At 34.9% G+C, this 18520-nt stretch overlaps 1 protein-coding gene across 1 annotated transcript; it reads right to left on the reverse strand.

Moving 5' to 3' along the window:
* Positions 1-503: 503 nt before the first annotated feature.
* LOC122602262 (ABC transporter D family member 1-like) lies at positions 504-17124 on the reverse strand. The gene is given in 27 exon segments (XM_043774974.1): positions 504-795; positions 1263-1341; positions 1429-1481; positions 1578-1738; positions 2361-2576; positions 2579-2596; positions 2667-2828; positions 3277-3435; positions 3785-3965; positions 4327-4399; positions 4491-4640; positions 4784-4908; positions 6668-6758; positions 6962-7070; positions 7150-7249; positions 8712-8870; positions 9430-9547; positions 9649-9953; positions 10439-10677; positions 11456-11534; positions 11601-11736; positions 12690-13144; positions 13762-13959; positions 14078-14302; positions 15404-15680; positions 16558-16726; positions 16862-17124. Coding segments are annotated over 26 exon segments (4020 nt in total). The 5' UTR covers positions 16623-16726; positions 16862-17124; the 3' UTR covers positions 504-708.
* Positions 17125-18520: the final 1396 nt, after the last annotated feature.

Consider the following 18520-nt stretch of genomic DNA (forward strand, 5'->3'; position numbering starts at 1 on the left):
TGATATTTGTAAAATATTATAAGGTCTCATTAGAAAAGTTTGCTCTATTTCTATTATTAACACTGAGAAGTCTAAAGACGATACACCATACACGTTCTAATATATATATATATATATATATATATATATAATGACACTTTGCGTACTGGATATAATGATTACTCAGACATTTTGTTGGATAATTCATTTTGTGCCATGGACGTTTGCCATGATTATATTCGCACTAATTTACTTAAATTGGTTTATCATTCTCTGTTATTAAACAGCTCAGTTACTGTCAAATTAATGTATATGCCCGATGTCTTGGCGATAAGAACAATGGTCCGGAATAAGAACATACATACAATACATGCAATCATAAGGTGCAAAAGTTGTTCAGTCCATACTTGAATTAGTTGCTAATGAAAAATAATTGCTGTTAAGTGACTTTAGCCAACAAACAACTTTTTTAACTCTAATATACAGTAGTAATAATTATTCCTAGTAATAATTATTCCTCCTAATACAGTTCAATCAAATCGACTATATAGAAACTGTTTTACAGCAAAACAAATATACATGTTTCGTATAATACATGAAACAATCAGCTATATAGTTGTATACCCTATATCTGGTCTTACTTATTTCATTAAACTTTTGCCAAAAGACTGAATAGATAATTGCCTAACAAGTAGTTATGATGTCACCTTCAAATGAGAGGCTCTTAACTCAATGCTTGATGGACCGAAGCTCCCACTTTCCTTCTCCATCGATCAATCGCAATTCCATAGAGTGGAATGGTATTAAAGCAGGACGCTAAAAGGCAAAAAATTTCAAACTATTTACTTTAGTGGCTAAACAAACTTAATAAAGAATATACAAAATGGATTTAACTTGCAAGTAGCAAGTTCAACCAATTCACATAGCATTGTTCAGGTCCCAATTATTTTCAGATCATAGTGGATTAATGGTTATACCAACTCTAAATACGATTTCAATGAATTAAGAATGTCAAAATGCAATAATTTATTACAATGCATAAAAGCTCATACATCACTTTATGAAAGACGTTAAGGTTACTGATACGAGGCATATAACTTTTGTTATCAATAGTAATACATCAAGTATCTATAAATTAAAAATGTGCTAGTGGGTTGGCCCAGCGGTCACTACAATCGATTTCACCCCTGGATAAGATTTACCCGTTTCACCCGAACCCATTATAAGATGTAGATTTAGCCATCACCTATATTTATTTGTTGCAAGAGAACAGTAGTAGGTACCTGTGATGATGTAATAACCGTAATGCCTAGATCACGTGCAAGCCTATAAAGGTGCTCTTCAACATCCACACTTGTAGCACTAGAATGAATACAAAAGGAAAATAAATATATAAAAAGAAAGATTGGTAATGAATCCTTTCCTTGTGTGTAAACTATGTTTACTTACTTGGTGCATTCATCAAGGACACCAAACCGAGGCTTGTGAAAGAATAACCGGGCCTTAAATAACAGAAAAAATTAGAAAGCTGAACATATAGATTGGCACATAATCTTATAAGAAGATCCCATGATCAAGGATCTAAAAGAGAAGCTCACCATGCCTAATCTCTGTTGTTCCCCAAGAGAAAGGATGTCTTCCCAGTTTTGACTAGCCTCCCAGCTTCCTTCCCTTTCAAAAAGGTAAGATAATTTCACATTCTCTAGAATTGTTCTGAGATGCACATCCAGAATATTTGCGTCAACATCATCGTTTTGCCCTGGAAAAATAGCATAAACATGTCATGTGATATCTTTATAATTAAAATAATTAGACAACTTTGTTATCTTTTATTATCCATGTTGTTCCCACGAAAAACCTTGCCTATTATATCATTACCCTTATCACAAGTAAAGATGGCAATCACACCATCACAGATGACCATTTCAATCTATTTACTTGGGAATGAGTAAATTTTGGTTAGATCTTATCTCTAATGGGTCATATGATACTTTAAAAAAAACCAACGACAGAGCAAGTCATATCGGTTAATAGTTACCATATGCATATTATTCAAATATTATCAACCACCTAATTCTATTTAGGCAAACAAACCTAAAAAAATAGTACTGGTATACCTTTTAAAACCATAAATATTTATAATACTTGATACATTAAACATAGTTAACCCGACGGAACCCATCTTGGTTCAGTAAACAAGAACGTCCCTCTTTGACCCCCATTAAAATTTTACTTTTTCCAACCTGAATCCATCTTGAATAAAATACATTTGTTCTGAAACGAACTCCATTTGACACGTTATGCAACCGTCTCGACCCCAACATTTTCCCAACTCTAGAAGATATAGAAAACATAAGCAATAACGGTAGAAAAAAACTCACCTTCTCGATACAAACTTAACGCCCTCTTTTCTGCTTGGTCATGTGAGAGAGGATAGATAATTTGATCTCGTAATGTTCCCAAACAAGTATACGGTTTCTGGGGAATGTATAATATACCACAATTGAATTCACCAACATCATTAACATTGTGGGAAGGTTTATGAATGTGTCCACTGACAATAGGCCAAAGACCACGAAGAGCCCTGAACACCGAACTTTCCCACTACCATTTGGACCTTCAATATTATGTTTGAATTGTTAGAAATATGTAGATGAGGAATAATTATACAAAGAATATATTTTCACTAACAGTAAGAAGAAGGCTTTTCCCTGGTACTATATTACACGTCAACCTCCTTGCTAACAATTTCTGTGATGGCGTAATTATATCAACCTCCGAAATAAAGATACCGTCCTCATTTTTGAAATGCATCTCATCGGACTGTGATGAAGTGCCAACAGTCTCATCTGTAAAATATAACCATGATCAGTTGAAATTCATAAATCAAGGCAATCCTCAATTATAGGAGGGACATGACAATAAAGCATATAACTACAGGTGGAAATTCAATAGAAATACCGATTTACATATAAATGGTTTGATTTTTGGGAGTATTTTATACAAAACAGATCAAATCAAATGGTTCAATTAGAAGGAAACAAGGTAGACCAGTCCCATGTCTGCTCTTACTGTAAGATGAACCTTTTAACTGAGCCAGTTTTGGCCAGTTACCCAACCCATCAGCCTGCATATGTTGCGAAAATAATTATAACTTATGACGGCCTTCATAAATCAACATATAAAACAGTTCAATCTTAAAGTAAGGCGATTAATATAACTCACCATAAAAACAAACACAGAATAACAAAAACAAGGAACTAATTAGAATTACTTGATAACAGAGAATACACTAACCAGATTGTGCAGCATTGAGAAGCTCTTCAAGTTCAAAAATCCGATTAACACCACCAGAGAGTTCAATGAACTTTCTATGCAGCTCCAGAATGTCACCAAAAGCCAAGAAGCTTTGAGATACAACAGATGCCAAAAACCGCAATGCATGTGCCAGCTCACCTGGGAATAATATTAAATAGACTTGGATTATGATTTATCTCAAACAAATCAAATGGAAATACATGCTAGAAAATAAGGCAAATGGGTCAAATATATACGGAACAGGTTAAAGGGAGAATGGGTTTAAGTTTCTAAAGTTGCCCAAATAAAGAACACATAGCCTCCTTATTTGTTTAATTCCCAAAATTAGATAAGCATCGTTAAACTATCGTTTTTCTAATCAATGAAATGTATAGAACTATAAAATTGAAAAAAATGTGACTGAGGTCAATCCAGCAAACCCACATTAACCGACCACCATCCTGTCACCTTTAGAGTAACTAAAACTAAGTCATGTATCCAAAATCACCTTGAGTGGAGGTCAATGAACGGTCAGCTTTGTGCTCCATGGCATATAACAAGCTCAATCCCCAAGTAACATTGTGAGGCAGTTGTTTCGTAACAAAATCATCCAGTATGCCAAATAACCATTTCTTCCTCAGTAGAACTTTGGCATGAGCCAGAAGCTCATTAAATCTTGACTCAATCATCTGCCAGGAATAATGTACAAATCCGAAGTATTATAAAATGATACATTAGAGATGTATAGATTCAGATTTCTCCTGCACAATGCACACTAGCATAACTGGAGTATATCAATGATATATTATTGTTGGAATAAAAGCCAGTGATACCGTAATAATAGAGACGTACTATATTGACTAAATAAACTTCATCTCTCTAAATTACTTCTCAATAGATGAATAGAAGCATACCAAGCATTTTAGTTGTAGAACTATCATATAGGTGTTCAGCAATTACAGACAACAAACTTTCAAATGATTTTTTCCAGTATGCTTAGGCCAGTTATACTTGTGCCTTGTAAAGAACTATTCAAGTAAAAGGAGTTACCGCTCTTTCTCGAGCACCACCTCCGAAAAACGCAACAGACTCAGCATGGGTACGCAGCCTCTCATGCATGAACCTGGATGACGCAGATTATAACATGTCAGAAATATCCAAAAAGCTTCATTGCATAAAACAAGGTCAAAACATATTAAGAGCACAATAATAACCTAAAGCTTCCTTCAAGTTCTTGTTCCCGATTTCCTAGGTCACCAAAATCTGGAGTGACACTCCTTAGAAAGCCTAACCCTAGTAACATATACGCATAGAGTATAGCAACACCACGGCGCCCGGTTAACATTTTCATTCTCCATGTGAACCTAAGAAGAAGATTAAGCATTAATCGAAAAATCAGCAGAGATGGATGTGAGAAAGTATAACTATGAAAAGTTTCCCTGGATGAGGGCTTACTAAAAAAACACCTAATATATATATACTAAAATAAACTAATACATGGTCTCACCATAGTATATCGACAGTTGGCTTTACCATTCCTGTCACCAGCCCTGATAAATCAGTGCTTAACTTTTCCAGGTCTTGTGTTATTCTCTGATCTGCATCAACACTAACTGCTGACATGTGAAATACCTGAAACCAGTAAATTTTAAGAATAAATAGCTGTAAACCTTTTCTACATCAAGAATTTGACAGCTTTGGCCTTAAGACTGAATTCTCACTCACACGTGCTTGTGTTATATTAACAAAAGCTCGATAACTACTCAATATTAAACTTGAAACCCAAAACAGACTTCGACTACCTTTTCAACTCAAAAGGTACCCGGGCATACAAAGATAAATGTTACAACTGTTTGCACTCTTTGAACCATTTATGAATTGACTTATTATATTTTGGGTTGCAATAAATTAATACGATGCACTTTGCTTAACGGACAATGAGTTTGAATTAACATTTGGCTTTCTTACATCACGCGTGTTATTGTTCTATATAATGCATTAATGCTTCAATTTTAATCATGGTACCTTATAAAATAGTAACGACTAAGTTTGCGATATCAACATACTCATCAAAATATTTCTCCAGTTGACATTGAGAACCTTTACTCCTTTGCAAGTCTATATTTTCCATGTTTGGACATAGAGATGAGTACAACGACCTCTATTCTACCATTATTGCACGTAATCCCTGATACATCTGAGCTATCTATCTCTTAGTGCTGATGAGTCAATGTTCAAAATGCATTTTATCATAGAAACCATAAGGAAATATTCTACTAAAACAGCCTGAAACAGACCCCGTGGCAAGATTTCGACACCCCCTGAGAGCTCGCCACAGATCCTTCTCTGTTAACTTTATCATAAACATGAGGCTTTTATATATTAGTGTCTATGTCAATTGACATTATTGTCATTATAAACGATAGTGCCATTATCAAAAACTTTAATACAATGCTTGCCTCAGCTTTTGCACAAAAAGATCTCCGCCATGTTAACTACTTTTCATGTTTGAAAATGTGCTCCATATCCCGGGCATCATATTTTCTTGTAGGTACATTTTGGTACTTTTTCAACGCACAGGTCTTCCTGGCTTTAAACCAATGGCCTCACTCAAGGGCACAGCTACTCTGGTCTCTATAGCCAAACTGTTGCGTTTCCTTCTCTGTCACAGAGGTTTAAAGCATTCTTCAATATCCACTCTTTCACATCCAACTCTTAACTTATGAACACCTCATATATGAATTTACGTTATTTTCATGGAACTAGGTCATTACTTCAGGTGTCGTCAATTCTTACTGGAAAGGGACCCACATGTTCTTCATGGCTCGCAACCAACACACCGTTTCTCATTCCTCTTTTGGTCTAAATACAAAGCTATTATGGACACAGTAGTTGAGCCTATCTGCTTCAAGCTTCTCGTCATGAACTTGGTGTTCATACACCTTCACCTCTTATCCTATGACCTGTTTCTCAACTAATCCTGTATTCCATACATGTACAAAGCATGTGGAAGTTCATTTTCATTTCCTTGAAGAAATTTTACCTTAAAAGATCTTTGTTTACAGTTTATACGTAAGAATGCATAGATCAACCATATCTTGATCAAGCAGCTATTAACTCCAAGATTTCTCTTAATCCAAGATACAAGTTGTTCGCCGTCCTTAGGTTGCATAGGCATCGTAGACAGGTACACAATTTAAATATACTAGTCTGGATGGTACCTAAGTGTAACCTGTAGCTCTATAAATATCCCTTTTACGCACAATTTTTTTTTTTTTTTGAACAGCTGTTACACACAATTAATACTAGCAAATAGCCTAACGATTTGTGATATACAAAATACATCAAAATTTAATTTCTGTAAAACATAACGCATATTACTGTATGTCACCTTGTAATATGCATTCTTCCTCAAGTAATTCTTTAGTAAGTGTGAAGTCAAGTTGATCCTCCATCCTAGTGCAAGTCTGGCAGTCAAATGCCTTCACATAACAAATAAGAAAAATAAATCAAATCCAGTCACTGAACTATGGCAAGCACAACACATTATATAGCTTGGGCGTGGTGTTCGTTTGTGTGCTGGTTTAAGAGGAAAAGAGATAGATTTGGGGGGTTTGGGAAGTTGTTTGTTACTTTCTTTGAAGTTTGTATAGGTACATGATATCTTCAGAATGATAATGGATACCTCAAAGAAGGTGCAACAAATGATGAAGCCGCACTTTGAAGGACACTAACACCAATCAACCGTATGAAGGCTGCTTTATCTTGCTCCAAAACATACTTCACAGTCGTTCCTGTGAAGTTAAAACATTGACAATCAGAATATGTAGAATCATAATCAAAAACAAACGAAATAACATGAATTGAAGATACCATTTAAAGAAGCTATGCGATCTGATATCCATGTTCTTGAAACTACAAGAACGGCAACAGCAAGAAGTTGGGCTCCTTGTTTATCTAGTACTGTTGGCACCTAAAATTAGAACTAGAATGGTTAAGCCGAGCATCTAGGAACTAACAGGCATCTAAAATACTTCCATCCAGTGTATTACTGTATTTACAGGAAAAGGTTAACTTGACTTGATTCAGTGGCTAGGTAACTCATCCCATTGTTTTAAACAAAAATCCATACATGGAAAGAGCTGAGTGTGTAAGTTTTTCATGTTGATCATTTTATTGAAATAGATTTCTCATCGCTATGAGAAGAGTAATCATTGTACACTCAACATAAAGACTTATATTAGCCTAAAAGAAAGAAAAGACGGATTTTTAGCTTTTGGAATAGCTTATATAACTTCTTTTAGGAAGTCGGAACACTTCAATACATGTTAATAGATACAATTATCATATATCTTGCTGATTTGATGTTGTTCATAAATCCCGGTGGAGATTGATTTGTTGAATAAAATCTTACCATCAGTTCATCACCTCCCTCCATCCCAAAATAATTACCCACCCAACAATTTTGGTATGTCCCAAAAATAACTGCCCCCCTCAAAAATGGGTTTGATGTGACTAATTAAGCTTCCCGTATACTCTTAATATATATTTCAAATTCAAATGAACATTAAATAAATGGTGAAGCCATGAAGAAGAAATTTGTCATTTTTATCTTATAAGAGTTTTTTTCTGTAATGAAAAATTAGTTTGGGATGGAGGAAAAAAATGAAAGATGTCTTTGAACACTCAAGCTAACAAAGTCCAGATAGAAAGCAGAAATACAAGCATCAACTTACATTATAATAGTATTTAACAGTTCTGCAGCTATGGATGTTAGGGCATATAGGGGGCATAGTAACAGAGATATGGAAGACCAACATATTAATGGCGATGCAATGAAACTAAGGTTCACCAGTAATGTATTAACGTATATTTTTAGAGATTCATCAATAAGTACTAGGCGGGCTTTGACTGAGTATTATGATTATAGCAATTCAGCTTTATTAAATTTCAGAGGTTTTAATACCAGCATAAATACTGGAATCTTTCCTCTATAACATATTTTTCCCAGCAGACTGCGTAATATAGCCAGCATCAAAAAGCTTGCACTGCATTTTGAACCTAGTAGTTAACACCCTAATTTATTGTGCCTAGCATTCCCTGTTCTCCCCTCTATAACCTCCTAATAATATAATCCTTGTGAATCAAGAAGATGTATAAATGTATTGTGAGATTCTTGCAATAATACTTGTATGTTAAAAATATCAGCTGCTTAGCGCAGTAGTAATCATAGTATTAGCGCAAAGACTACAACGGAAAGAGTGAATGTATGAAATACTTGAAGAAAAAGTCAGGTAAAAACTATGGCACAATACTCTTTTAGACAACACACAAATAACATGCAAACAGTAGATGGTTTTTTAAAAACAAACATAGAAATTACTTGAAGAGTAAAAGTTAAGAAAGCGAAAAGCTTCAAAGCAGATTATACTTACCAGTACTTTAAACATCGCAGCTATTCTTAATGGCAGTACCCGGGGATCATTTTGCAGTTGTGGTACAACAGGAATAGAAGTAACAACACCCTCGGATGGGGACACAGCTATTAACTCTGAAAAATATGACTGTGACTTGGAACTAGAAAACGCAGATTCCTGCATAGACAGTAACCCAGTGATGTCAATCTAGATCTTAGAGGTGGCAAAATGGGTGAGCTTGGTAGCCAGCCAAAAAGAGTTCAGTTCTAAACACTCCAGTTTCAGAACAGGTCGGAACATGTTGGGTTGAACAGCAAACACTTGCCCTTTTATATTTGTTTACATAAAATCATGCGTATTATATGATCACAAAAACATAATCATTACAAATCATAATCCAAATCATTAAATAAAATGAACTAGAAAGATTTGTCCAATAAAAAATGAAATGTGAAACTTTGTTTAATATGAAACACAACCCAAGCTAACCCACTAAAACTAACTGCATGGGTCAAGATCAACACCTCCACCTAATAGATTTTGGAAGTTTGATTATCTGGCATCCCCAACCAACCCATGCCAGAGTATGAGAGGTTATTCAAGTTCACCCAAGAGCCTGCTCAAATGGATCCAGCCCCATCAAGAATTTTTCTGATACATCAGGTTCCTCCTCAACTCCACTAGATCTAGTAGATACCAATAAAAGGTAAAAACAAAGATATCAGAATTGACATACATTGTTTGTATTTTCAAATGCACGTTGCACTGCCATAGCATCACTTTGACGTTCTGATTCAGATGACTTCAGTTTAGAAGACTCAATACCAGTACCATTACGAATTAGGGAATCCTCCCTGTAGATTATTTTAAGCTGTAAAATGCAAGCACTGGTATATACAATCCACATAGCTGTAAAAACATTCAAGTAAAAATAAAGGTGACATTTAAATCCGACCTTTTGCGATTAACTCTCCAACCACCTTCTCCGTCCAATGACAACACCACATCATGGAATGCAACAAGAGCAGGTCGATGAGATATAGTGATGCAGGACGTTCCCATAGCTCGAACTTTAGCACAAAAGCGTTCTTCCATATCAGTTGTCACGGCACTCGTGCATTCATCAAGAATTGCAAATCTGGGTTTGTGATAGAAAAGTCTTGCCATTCCCAACCTTTGCTGCTCCCCAAGAGACAACTCCTCTCCCCAATTTATCTCTTTTTCTGATGGGTAGCGATTTAATAAATACTCAAGGTCAACCTGTTAACAGAAATAAAAAAAAGGAGCATCTACGGTCAAGTAATGGAGAAAAGAGGTGGTAATTTTGACCCATTTCATTGTTAAATGGTTGATTAATATACTTTTGTTTGCTATTTAAAGAGTCAAATGGATCAAATCAACATATTGGTTTAACAAGGTGGTCAAACGGTTGAAAATTATCCTCTCGAGTACAACGCATACAGCACACACTCCTAATTCATTTAATCTAATATCTATAATAATATGTGATTTGTGTTAGTTCTTGCAAACTTGATTAGTAGACTAATTAATGTTTTAAAAGATTGAAATTGGTAAAAAGTGATTCATATCTAGCCGACCCAACCTAACCAACTTTGATCCATACAAAAAACCTCCCATTTGACCGGAACCCGTTTCAAGCTGTTACCTACCATGTACATTTTGACACATTAAATAAGTAAAAATGCTTCCGGAAGAGAGAAATGGCACAATGCAAAAGTTCATACATTTTTCAACAGCTCAATCATTTTGCTGTCAGTGAGAGGTTCAACTTCTTGTTCCTTGGTAAGGGGATATATCAACTGGTCACGTAGAGTTCCTACTGCGGTGTAAGGACGCTGGGGAACATAGAAAATCTCTTTATTGAGATCCGAACCAACCCCAGGTTTCACTATATGACCAGACACCAAAGGCCACAGGCCACCCAAAACCCGGAATAGTGAGCTTTTACCACTACCATTTGGTCCTGCATAAAAGGTCATACAGCTTATTGTTAACAGCTATGAGAAATTGTTAAAAGTTATTGTAAAAAATGTAATTAATAATGCCTTTTACTTGTATGTACAATGATCTAATTGAGACAGTGAATCCTTAATAAAAGAACTGCAAGAAAACTATTATGCCAATTCCTTTACAGTTCTGGAAGAGTTCTTTCAAGGCCACTTCCGTGAGCTATTAATCAAAGGGCTTTTAAGAGCTTTAGGGAGCTGTTAGGAGATTTGTGGGGCTTATTTTATTTTTGGTAAAAAGCTAAGGCTCACACATCCAAACAAAGCTTTTTCTTTACAGCAGGAGCTTACTTTTTTAGAAACGAAAAGCTCAGGCACCTAAAAGCTCTTAATAGCTCCTTGCAAAAGACTCCCTGTAACTGACGCTTCAGTCAAGATATCAACAGAGGAGCAATAATGTAAAAGCAGAGTTTTATTTCAAGGCCACACATCGAAGGGATTTTTATTTCAAGGCCACTTCCATGAGGTTTTAATCAAGGGGCTTTTAAGAGCTTTGGGGAGCTGTTAGGAGCTTTGAGGAACTTATTTTTAATTTTGGTAAAAAGCTAAAAGCTTGCACATCCAAACAAAGCTTTTTCTTACAGCAGGAGCTTACTTTTTTAGAAACGATAAGCCCAGGCACCTTAAAGCTCTTAAAGGCTCCTCCCAAAACACTCCCTCTAACTGATGCTTCAGTCAAGATATCAACAGAGGAATAATGTAAAAGCAGAGTCGCTAGAGAAATAAGTTAAATACCTGTAATTAAAAGATTCGACCCTGATTCAACCTTTAAGGTCAGGTCTTCCACCAAAACATTACCACTGGGGGTAACCACCTGAAAAGATAAAATAAGTTTCAGACACAGATTACAGATTTGTATCCAAAACAAATTTCCAGCTACCTTGACTCCATCAAACTCTATGTAATCTGCCTGGGTTATATAATTACTGCTCCCTCTTCGTTGTAAAGACGGTACATCTTTTGCACTTAATTCTCTGGATATAGCCATAAGTTCATGAATACGGTCCGCATAACCACTGCGAGTTGAAAAAACACATTATGTGTGAGGCTGTTAAATTCAGAAGTTTATCCCATTTCTACTGAAGTATTAGAATTACTTTTTAACAGAAAATCATGTCTGATCAATCATACATATACATAAAAAGTATTGTTCCTTTAGCTCTTCAAGCATAAACCAGATGATAAGAAAACTATTAGATATAACAACACATAAACCACCTCTGAATCCAAATAGCATCAGATAAGCACCATATTTCTTTTTATAAATAACTAGCTGCTGTCTTGTTATTCCTACTTTTTGATTATCAGGTAGGGCTGCCCAACCTTTTTGAGGAATGTCTGGTGGAAGTGAATAGTTTAGGAATAAATGCATCAAAGGTGTGAATGATTCAGATACTCTATCCAGACTTGGTATCGCTCCAAATGGAGTATGTTAAATATACAGAATCTACTTCGTTGGTGGTATCACCTCTATTCTACAGAATATTCATTACGAATTCTTCAAAATTTGTATTACAACAATACCCGATCCCGTCAAAGACGGAGTATGGAGGTTGTGAAATGTAGACAGTCATAACTCTACCTGAGGGTAGAGAGTTTGCTTCCAGAAAGACCTCCAGCAAAAGTGTTTATTATAAAAATAAGTGGCATGCAAAAGGAAAACAAGGTAATATGAGTATATAAGTGTCAGTGTGTGTGTGTGTGTGTGGGTGCATGTATGGATCTAAAAAATAGTGTATGTCACAAGGAAAAGAAAATGTACCTTCATATTATTTATTAGATAAGTTATACTACAGACTACAGTCTACAGATATTTACTAGAGTATGCACTTTTCCTTGTATATTATTTTTTATCAGGAAAAGAAAACATACCTTCATATACAGAGTTGTCAACGCTTAAACATTTGCAGTGTATGCACTTTTCCTTGTATATTATATAAAACCGGTAATTAAGAATAAAATAACTTACCTTAAACGATTAAGCCGTCTAGAACTAATGGAGAGAGTTCCCAAGGACTGAAATAGAGAGATTATCACACTGGTGTGATATCTCAGATTGCTCAGCATTTCTGCTCGTCCTAAAGTTGAGGTGTCTGGCCGTAAAGTTCCAGAAAAGAAAGGCTCTATAATTAGGATGACAGCTACAGTAGCTCCAAGATACTTTAACAAGAAATCTTGGACCATGCCGAACCACCAATGTTCATGTTGGACTTTTTTCAGATGCCCAACAAGTGCCTTAAACTTCTGCTGGATGTGCGATTCTTCTCTATTCTCACCGCCATAAAATGCTATGCTTTCTGCATGAGTCCTTAACCTTGAGTGTAGTTGTCGATATTCACCTTCAAGTTGTTGTTCCGTTGACATCAACTTTCCAAATGCAGGAGAGAAGTTTCTAATGGTGGCTCCGGCTCCTAGCACATATGCCTGAAGGTACCAATAAATGCTCAGATACGTCATAGTTCACAAATAGATATAAGTAGATTAAAAGGACCTATATAGTAGTTATACTGCCCTATATATAACCCCCAACCATAGCTGAAGAAGCCAGTTACCCAAATCCTATCAATCCAGGCAAATCACACATAAAAGATGGAAATTTAAGGCAATTACGAATAAATACTGAAAATGTTGAATCATGTTATGTTTAATGACTTTTATCTCAAACAGATTTATTATTAAAAAAGATATAGCTTACAAAAATATATACCAAACACATCAAAGGTGCTAATGTGTATATTTATTCAAATCAGTATAGCTTTTTCTAATCATAAATTTAATATACTAGATACTAATGGAACAACTATAGTTTCTCGACTAAAAGTGATTCAGGTCAGCCCAGCCAGACCCAACCTATTTCAGTTTGTACTTTGTACAAACAGATACCCCCATCCGGCCATTTTAATAGCTCTATCGCAGATTCAAAAGACACCTACATAGTACATACACAGACCATGTTATACTAACTGGTGAAACATCATCGGCATGTCCTCAACCCTATATATAAGTTGACAGGTTAAGGATTATGAAAGCTAAGGATTTACCAATATCCAAACTATGTACTTGGGACTTGCATAAGAACACAGACGCCAGGAATATAAAAGGCCATCAGTAACTGCAGTAAGATCTTCCTGTACAAGATCACTAAGTTCCGAGCAGAACCTGGGTACATCACTGGCAATTCTTTGCTCAGGATTAGTTATTCGTCCATCAACATGAGACATTTTGTAATATATCATATTCTGGAATCCACACAAACAATTGCCAATTACAAAAGATGATTTAAGAATAGCAGTGACAATAATATTAGTATAGATAATAATAATAGTAATAATTAGAAGAATTAGAACAACAAAAGACCTGAAAATATTGGGCATGTATAAGCTTTGTCAATATTTTTCTGAACCTCAAGCTCAAGGTCCCTGTTATATACTTGGATGTAGAATACAAAGCAGATTGAACAAAACATAAGGTAATGTTTTCAATAATCAGCTGAACAAAAGTTGGCACACGTCGAAGAAAAGCAGCACGGAACAGAAACCCCTGAACTTTTGCTAATCTATTACTCACAGCAGTTCGTAACACCTGAATAAAAAATAATAATAATAATAATAAATGAGAAACAGAAAAAACGTCTATAGTCATTACTTAAATCATATACTGCAATCTCTAGGAGCCTAAGATCTTTTACCAGAATTAAAAACAGAGCAGGGATAGAGCCACAGAAGACACTCTTATGTATTTCTCTCTTAATTAAAAATCCAAAATCAGAAAACCTTACTTCAACAGCTTAACTAGTTCAGCTATTTAATACTTACAGTGATGGACTAGGACTACTACGCTTTATGTGCCTAAAATAACCTTCATAGTAAAAAGTACAAGGAGTAAAGTTTGTGTGTGAGAGCTTGTTATACGTGTTACTGTGCGCATATTTGCATGGCATTTTTATTTTATTGTTATGAACAACAAAAAACTTCCATCAGAAAACTGAGCTAGGATAATCCCCACAAAAGCACCACATACAAAGACAACAACATAGAAAGAGAAGATCAAAATCACCTAATACATATCAATGTATGGCATAATGTACAAATTTACGTGCAGGAATAGATTTCTCCTTAGAATAGGTTATCATATCCACTAAGTCTATGGTTTATATATCAAATCACATCGGTTTGCTCCCCAAGTAAGCATTCACCGCCACTGAGCACGGCTTATTCACATTTACAAACCCAAAGAACAATTTCAAGTTAGCATGAAAGAAATGTGAAGTTCCCAAAGAACAATTCTAAGATATTATCTTATTTCGGACTAATAGAGTGGTTTCAATCATATTTGGAACACTAACTAATCACAGCAAAACAAATTTTGGACACAAGTGTTTAAGTTTGGCCTCAAACGTTTCAACCCACACAGAAAACTACCAGTATGTCTCGAAACCTATTTTGATCATTTCTCAATATTGCTATTTATATTGTTTTGACAGCTGACATCTTTATTATCAGCAATGACAACAAAGCCAAAACTGCCTCACTATCAAAACACAAGGTTAAGGATATGCATATATTGGAAGAGGACGTAGCAACAGGAGAATAACTAAAATTGATAATATTAAAAAACATATAAAGAGGTAACAAAAAAGGTAGTCCACATGTAGTTAGAAATTTGATAGAAGAAACGGAATACCACTGTGGCCAGAAGAGCTAAAAGGTCCCTTGCACCCAATTTGCCCATATGGGATAGGAGAATTGCAGCCAGAACCTGGAGTGATTTTAGTCCTTTCTTTTGTCTACTCTTTTTTGTAATAGTTCTATTACCGACATCCAACTCTGCTTGTTCATGGTCATCTCCCAGACCATTCAGTTCACCAGTTCCATTGGGCCTTCTTATCCTGCTTTGTGATTGCATATATGCAGCAGTCCCACCAGCAACTATAATCCCAGTGGCTAGCAATAATGTTTTCCTACAATAATGTAAAAAGTTAACCAATTTACAGAAAGTGTAGGAGAATATGTCACTAAAATAAAGTTAATTAAGCATTCATCTCAGAACAATTTACAAATTTATCATGACGATCAGACTCTGCCAAAGAAAACTTACCTACATTTCTATCCATTAACATCTATCGTTACATTACCATTTAAATTATTAGTAGATCAACATCAAATCTGAATTGTAAAGGGACTAAATACCAAGAGCACAAATTTCACTTGGTTAATATGTGGCAACTATAATGGTTTAAGCTTTAAAAGTGGTCAACCGTAACAATGACTTGTGTATAATGAAATCCGTAGAAACCGATTTACGTTAAAGCGGATATACATTGGATTATGCAAATTTAGTTACAAATAGTGAGATAGCACGCAAAATAACCAACCATGAAGTTATTGTCAAACACTTTATGTACTCTAATCCGGAAAAAAAACACAATATATATACACACACATATATAAATATATATATATATAGGGGACAATCGTGAGAACACTTAAAAAACATCATTTTGATGCATTAAAAGTCCATAACATAGTGCTTAACTAATTATCATTATTTAAGTGTATAACAACACATTGGCATGTCAAAATCAAGAAAATCATGTTTTTTATTTTGTGCATCCATCTTGGATGCATATTCTTCAAAATTAGGCATCCACCAAAAAACGTGCTTTTTCGATTTTGACGGATCAATGTGTTGTTAAACACTTAAATAATGATAATTAGTTATGCACTATGTTAGTTATATGGACTTTTAATTCATCAAAATGATGTTTTTTAAGTGTTCTCACCGTTCTTATTTTAAGACGGTTCTCGCTGGAGTGTTATATATATATATATATGTACCTGCGACTGGAAGAAAAGAGGGAACGGCCTCGTTCCGTCAACTGTAATAGCTGAAGAGAAGTCATACTTGAAATCCACCAACTGATCGATTGATGATATATCTATTATCTATAAATATAAGTAGACTAGGTGATGACGTCAGCCAATCGTTCTATCCTATGCTAAAAACCTGAAATTAAATTAAACAGACTTAACAATAACAAATTAAAAGCTAATTAATTAAAAATAATAGTAGCTATATATATACAAATATATTACTGTGAATATTATTAAATTAAAGTATAGAGGATAATGATCATCATACAAGTAATAATTTGATGAAGTGAAATTGAAGTGGAAGCATGAAGTGTGTGTGTGTGTGTGTGTGTTTTATGATCGGATTTATGAAAGAAAAAAAAAAGGATAAAAAAAAAAAGTGAGTTTTTGTTAAGTATTTTTGGGGGGTTTGGATCGGTGTTTTTGGCAGGTACGGAAGAATATCACACACACATACACACACAATCAGTCAGCAAAAGGCAAAGCCAAATTTTGTGAGAGGAGGAGGAGGAGAAAGGGTGATGTAATTTACGTGTGCACCCTTTTCAATAAAAAAGACTCATTTCTTGTTTTATCTCTTTTTTTATTTGGGAAGGTCTTATTAATTACGTCACACAACCAAAAACAACAAACTATGGGATATATAGAAATTTTTGATTTGATTATTATTTTGGTGATACAAAGATACGACACTATCGGTTTACGAATTTCGAGTTCCAAATTAACGTTTTGGAAAGATTGGAGGATACAATCTTCATGTCATATAGAAGTGGCATAATGATCGGGTTGCTTTGAATTGGGTAACGAGGGTGAAAATAAATAGTTTTAATAATAAATTAATACCGTTTAGTCATATTGTGTTTAGGACAATTTTAAAAAAACAGTTGTGACCGTATATTTTTTCTATAAAATTTTTCAAAACACAACTAGTTTTGTTCAAGTATTTGAAAAAGCTACTCATACTATCATGCATTATTCACTAAACCTTCGAAATTTAAAAGAGATACACGCAGATATTAACAATGGATTTTCTCTCTATCCTCTCCTAACGGTAACAACTTTCTAGATCCGAGATCTGATTTTGTGCCCTTGAGAGTGGGGTTGAGCTTGAGATTAAGAGTTTGGGATCGAGATTATCCTCATCCGGTTAAGGCTTCCACTACGGTAGATGTAATCCTATTTTTCACTTTTGGGCTGGAGGTCCCTTCCACTCCGGTGGACCTGGAAGCAGCATCTCTACCTTTGAATAAGGTAAGGTCTGTCTACATCTTACCTCCCTTGTACCCCAGCTTTTACCGGATTGAGTATCGTTATCGTTGTCGTCGTTTCTTAAAAATGTCCTTAAAACAACCACTAAGCTAATTATATATGATATATAATCATTTAATGAAATATTAGTCATCATGTTTACAAACAATAACTAACAAAACCACACGCAACGAGTAATTAACTATGTGGTATAAAGAATCTCACAAAGTCTTTCATTGATCAAAGACCTGGTTCGAGACTTGCTGAGGGTATAGGATTTTATCCTAATTAAATGTCATGTATTCGGACAATTTAGTTGGAGGTTTCTCCTCTTATAAGGTATTAGAGATGACGGGGTTCTCTAACGTAGACCCGGTTAAGATAATGTATGTTATATTTGTAGGAGTAGATTATTAGGGAGGGTTTTTGAGAGTCCTAGGTTTCATTTCAGACATGCGTGATTCGAGCACCACATACTGCCCAATCGGATGTCACTGCGGTGTCTCGAATGCTAACTACTAACTTGCTTTTAAAAAATAAAAATAAAAACCTTTAGGTGCTAGTAACCCATACATTTTTAATTTTAAAAAAAAACTAACAAAATTACAAGATGTAACTAGAAACAGATAGAAACATTAAAAAGTACAACAAAAAAAGCTAATGACATATGTAACAATTA

Source organism: Erigeron canadensis, chromosome 1, assembly GCF_010389155.1.
Source record: "Erigeron canadensis isolate Cc75 chromosome 1, C_canadensis_v1, whole genome shotgun sequence".
Classification (NCBI taxonomy): Eukaryota; Viridiplantae; Streptophyta; class Magnoliopsida; order Asterales; family Asteraceae; genus Erigeron; species Erigeron canadensis.